Source organism: Osmerus mordax, chromosome 1 (genome assembly GCF_038355195.1).
Source record: "Osmerus mordax isolate fOsmMor3 chromosome 1, fOsmMor3.pri, whole genome shotgun sequence".
Taxonomy (NCBI): Eukaryota; Metazoa; Chordata; class Actinopteri; order Osmeriformes; family Osmeridae; genus Osmerus; species Osmerus mordax.
In genome coordinates, this window is record NC_090050.1 from 24,693,971 (window position 1) to 24,699,908 (window position 5,938).

Here is a 5,938-nt window from a genome sequence, read left to right on the forward strand (position 1 = left end):
GGTGTGTCTGAGGGCTGTGAAGCCTGACTGGGAATCAACAGCGCATGAGGCCGGGGGCCCCAGGGCTGGAACCACCCTGGAGGGTGGCTGTCGACCAATCCCAGGGTTGGAACCCCCCTTGAAGGCAGATGTCGACCAATCCCAGGGTTGGAACCCCCCTTGAAGGTCAGATGTCGACCAATCCCAGGGTTGGAACCGCCCGGGAAGGTGGTCGAGGACCAATCCCAGTTTCCTGTCACCTCATCCCAGTTGGGAGACACCCTGGTGGGACATAGTGGAGCTGTGACCTCATGGCCGCTCGCAGGACCGCTCTCAGGGGCGATAAACGAGGCCTATACTTATGGCAATTGACACCTCCCACGCCCAGCGGAGGAGCTCATTTTGACCTGTGTGAGAAATAGCAGGGAGGCTGGGGTGGGTGGAGAGGGACGGCCACAGCACGTTGATGGACTCTCCCTAAAGGCTGCTGACAGGATGTGATCATCAAAGTGATGATCGTGCTGCTGATCATGTTCACAATTGTGTTTACGACGATAACAAGTCAGGAAGTGTGCTTGAAAATGCAGAGAAACAACAACAAACACAACAGTGCACAGCGTCGACCACAGCAGCACTGAGGGTATCACCCAATACTCATTTAGCTCAGGGGAAAAATACACCCGTGACTTGCAAGAGTTTGTTGAAACTTAGATATTTACACACTATTCTAAGAAAACTGATCTTGCCTGGTATCAGGGGACCTCTGATGCCAGCTCAGGGTACAGAGCATGTGATCATCTCCTCTGGCCCGGAATCTTTATTTTGTTACCCACAAACTTGCGATTATGTTCCTGTGATGTTGATGAAACCGACTGAAAACAAAGAGACATTAATTGTCCTCCAGAGCTGGGCTTGGTGAGTTGCCTACATGGCACTACTAACCCTAACCCATGGCACTAACCCTATCCCTAACCCATGGCACTAACCTTAACCCTAACCCATGGCACTAACCCTAACACTCTTAACAGGCATGGTGACAGGAGGATGTTTAGTGCATCACTCCTTCAGTTCCTGGAAACTGTCTGCCGAGAGGGGAGGTAAGGGAGACGCAGGGAGGAAGACATGGACCCACAGTGCCCCCTGTTGGCCAGACTTGGAAGTGTCGATTTGACAGGTGGGTGTGAAGAGAGAGATGATGTACTAGGCCAGTGGTTCTCAACCCTGGTCCTGTCCTGACTCCCTGTCCTGCATGTTTTAGATGTTTCCCTCTTCCAGCACACCTGATTCTAATGAACGGGTCGTTACCAGGTTTGTCTTTCTGTTCTGCAGAAAGCAGGGTTGGTTGTTAAGCATAGTGGGCCTCGCTCTGTTTAATGATGAGGAGAAATGTGTGCCTTGTTCATCTCTTGAAGGGTGAAAACGAGGAACAGCCCCTCTAAGATGTCTCGCCCTATCACAGCCCCTCTAAGATGTCTCCCCCTATCACAGCCCCTCTAAGATGTCTCGCCCTATCAGAGCCTCTCTAAGATGTATCCCCCTATCAGAGCCTCTCTAAGATGTATCCCCCTATCAGAGCCCCTCTAAGATGTCTCCCCCTATCAGAGCCCCTCTAAGATGTCTCCCCCTATCACAGCCCCTCTAAGATGTCTCCCCTTGCCAGAGTCGCAGCAACAGGAGGTGTGACCTTTGTTGAGCGTCGTCAACACAAAAGCAGGATACTGACTCTTAACCACCATCTAACCAACCATCGCATGATCAAAGACTGTTGTTGGTCATTAAGGAGACTGTCTGCCCTGACCTGGGTTTGTAGCAACAGTGGGGTAATCTTCGTCTCATAGACATGATGTCGTCCCCTTGGCTTGCTGTCTTTGATCTTGTTGGTGATTGTATTCTCTGGCTGTAGCTACTGGCAGACAAAGGGAGTCAATTCCATGTAATCTTCAGCCTCTCCTTCGCATGGCTACAGGAAAGCATTCACAAAGGAGCTGATGAGCAGCCTTCAAGTGAGTGTGTGTATGTGCGCGTGTGTGCGTGCTTGTGCCTTATTTTGTGTGCGTCTCTATGTGTGTGTGTGTGTGTGGGTGTGTGTGTGTGTGTGTACTTTCACTATATTTATACTGCTGTGTGTTCAGGTCCCTGCTATTATTTGTTAGTCATTTCTATGCCCTCTTTATAACCATAGCTCCATGAACCAGTAAACAGTGAAGTCAACTTTGACACTAGTGTATGCTCAGTAGGTGTTTATCACTGTCTTTATGACCTTGTGTAGAACAAGTCAGTCAAAAAAGCCAGCCAGTCAGCCAGCCCATGCACACCACAGCAGAAAACCATTATTAATGAGTACTATAAAACGTGTACTGTACTAGTCTGTGAATATAATAAAGTAAACAGTCCTACACTTCATCACTTCATTTAAATCCCTTTATTAATACGACAGAAAAAAACATTATTATGAACAGATCTGGTTGGTATAAACAGAGAGATTTACACCAACCAGCATACAGTATTTGTGTTCCGAAGAGACACAGGCAAATACATGTGGTTATAGAAGTTAACTTATAAAAAACCATAGAATTCTACAATAGACATTATGACATTACAAAAAACACTCAATTCAAATCATATTGACAAAAAACACCCACAATGTACTCTTTTATTTGGCATACTGTACAGAGAGATGTTTGGATGTATGGAAGAGCTGCAAAAGTTCAAGTTCAAAAATCACCTTTGACTCAAACGGTTGATAAGGTAACAGAATATCCAGTCCATGCAACCTGAAACTGTGACAGCTAAACACCAGAGGATAGAGGACGTGAATACCATGTAAGGTAATACGTAGATCCACCAGCTCTTCCATACAAGCATCTCAGCTGAGGTCAGTGCTGCTAGTTATTGGTCCTGTCGTGCAGGGGTGTTGAACCCTGGTCCTCGGGGTCCACCGTCCTGCATGTCCAGCACACCTGATTTAGATGAATGGGTTATTACCAGGCTTCCACATAGCTTGATAACAATCCATTCATTTGAATCAGGTGTGTTGTAGCATGGAAACATCTAGAACATACAGAACAGTGAACTCTGAGGACCAGGATTGAACACCCCTGCTGTAGTCCATACAGTATTACAGTTTATAACAAGTCTCATTTGCTACAACAACACAGTCGCCGGTGACGGATGTGAGTCACGCTGTCAGATCTCCTGTCCGCTGCAATTCCGGCCGGATCCTAGCCACGTTCCTCCGGAATCTGTCCCGGCACCCTGGTCCCCTGCTCCAGGCTGTTCCTGGCCCCCTGCTCCAGGCTGTTCCTGGGGCTGGAGGTGGAGCAGCCGGTCTTCTGGAGGAACTGTAGGAAGTTGTCCTGCAGGGAGCCCTCCTGGCCGGACGCGCCCAGCTCCACGGGCCGCGAGGAGCCACAGCAGCGCCGGAACTTCACCAGCTCCTCCCGGATCTGCCGGTTAAGCATGCCGTAGAAGAAGGGGTTGATGGGGAAGGAGGAGTAGGCCAGCCAGGTGACGGCCTCCTCCACGTCGCCCGGGCTCTGCCGCGAGGCTCCGAACGACAGGTGCAGGTGGAAGATGAAGTAAGGCAACCAGCAGAGCAGGAACTGGCCCACAATGACCACCAGGGTGAGGGCGGCCTTGCCCCCGCTGAAGGCCCGCTCCGGGGACAGTCTTTGGGGCAGGTTGCGTCCCGTGGTGATGATGGTGGTCTGGCTGTTGATGGAGTCCGAGCGGCGCTTGGCCGGGTTGCTGGAGGAGGAGGAGGAGGTGGCCCAGGCAGGAGCAGGGGCTTGCTGCAGAGCGGCGGAGCGTGCCACCTTGTACACGCTGCCGTACACGGTGAAGATGACCAGGGCGGGGAACAGGAAACACACCACGCTGAAGAGGACGGCGAACAGACGACGCAGCCGGCCGTGGCTCCAGTGGAGGGAGCAGTGCGCCGCGGCGATGGAGCTCTGGGGCCCGTAGGCCGGCCAGCCGTACAGGGGCACCAGGGCTAGCAGGATGGATTTGACCCAGATCAGGAGCATGACCCCCATGGCCAGGTTGATGCTCATCTTCATCTCGTAGCGCATGGGGTGCACGATGTAGAAGTAGCGCTCCACGCTGATGGCCGTGACCGTGAGGATGGAGGCGCAGGTGAGGAAGACGTTGAGGAAGATGTAGACCTGGCACTCCAGCACGGTGAACACCACGGTGCCAAAGTAGGGGGAGCTGGTGAGGATGCCCAGAGGCATGAGCAGGATGGCACACAGCATGTCCACGGCACACAGGTGGCACACAAAGGCAAACCTTTTCAAGTGAGGGGCGCGGGCAATGGCCACCATGACTCCTGCGTTGGCCAATAGGGCGATGAGGTTCAGGGTCACCATGAAGAATAAACCAATTAGGTCCTTGATCTCTGACTGGGAGCTGGTGACCACGCCCACCTCTCCTGGGACGGTGGGATGAGGTCCCCATTGGCTGGTGGGGAGGCCACGAGACGTGTGATTGGACGGAGGGGCGAACATCTGACCAGACTTCTCCATGGTTCAAACACGATTGGTCACTCAAGAATCCCCCATTTTGCACTCAGGAGGTGGTTATCACACTGGAGGGTCCCTGTCAAAACAGAAAACATCTGGTCAAAGCATTAATCCAAAGTTTAAATGAGTGAGTCTGCTGACAAATAAAAAGCAGAAAATGCCAAAGGATGAGGGGAAATATCACATTGTCCCTTTTTATGGAAAATCTCCTCTAATGGTTTTAATGCAGTACTTGTCTGGGACTAACACAGGATAAATCTGCGTCCTGTATATCACTTGAGATCCATTAAAGAAGGAGGATATGACCATATTTGGAAACCACCACGGGTCACATGACTTTATAACTGATAATGAAAGTGCTTTTACATTGTAAAATGTCCACATATGCTGTATTGATGGAATATAATAATCTACACACACAACACCACAAAAAGAAAATATTTTTATTAGTGTTCAGGGCAATAATCCAATAACAGGGATTATAACATTACACTCGTAGATACAGTTACATAAGTGCCCTCCTTTTTCTATGCATCACAACTAACCATTCACTAAAACAAACAATATCTTATTTTCCTGCACACATTTCATGGCAAAGTGGTAAGGTTTATTCAAAACAAGTACAGCAATAATCAAAAATAATAATACAGGTTATGGCTAAATGACTAAATGTTATGGGTGTCAGATGGCTGAGTGCTTTCGGGAATCAGGCTACCAATCAGAAGGTGGTGTTTTGGATAAAATTACCAAAGGGGTTAGCATGTGTGTTTTGGGGTAAATGACCAAAGGGGTGAGCATGTGTGTTTTGGGGTAAATGACCAAAGGGGTTAGTATGTGTGTTTTGGATGAAATGACCAAAGGGGTTAGCATGTGTGTTTTGGGGTAAATGACCAAAGGGGTTAGTATGTGTGTTTTGGATGAAATGACCAAAGGGGTTAGCATGTGTGTTTTGGGGTAAATGACCAAAGGGGTTAGTATGTGTGTTTTGGATGAAATGACCAAAGGGGTTAGTATGTGTGTTTTGGATGAAATGACCAAAGGGGTTAGCATGTGTGTTTTGGATGAAATGACCAAATGGGTTAGCATGTGTGTTTTGGATGAAATGACCAAAGGGGTTAGCATGCGTGTTTTGGGGTAAATGACCAAAGGGGTTAGTATGTGTGTTTTGGGGTAAATGACCAAAGGGGTTAGCATGTGTGTTTTGGATGAAATGACCAAAGGGGTTAGCATGTGTGTTTTGGATGAAATGACCAAAGGGGTTAGCAGGTGTGTTTTGGATGAAATGACCAAAGGGGTTAGCATGTGTGTTTTGGATGAAATGACCAAAGGGGTTAGCATGTGTGTTTCGGGGTAAATGACCAAAGGGGTTAGCATGTGTGTTTTGGATGAAATGACCAAAGGGGTTAGCATGTGTGTTTTGGATGAAATGACCAAAG

At 49.0% G+C, this 5,938-nt stretch overlaps 1 protein-coding gene across 1 annotated transcript; it reads right to left on the reverse strand.

Moving 5' to 3' along the window:
* Positions 1–3,200: 3,200 nt before the first annotated feature.
* gpr61l (G protein-coupled receptor 61-like) lies at positions 3,201–4,505 on the reverse strand. The gene has a single exon (XM_067236816.1). It carries the CDS (start codon positions 4,503–4,505, stop codon positions 3,201–3,203), a length of 1,305 nt encoding a protein of 434 aa, XP_067092917.1.
* Between the last annotated feature and the right edge of the window lie 1,433 nt (positions 4,506–5,938).

Excerpts from the sequence above, each read along its gene's own strand:
- gpr61l (XM_067236816.1), bottom strand. The coding sequence starts at position 4,505 with ATGGAGAAGTCTGGTCAGATGTTCGCCCCTCCGTCCAATCACACGTCT.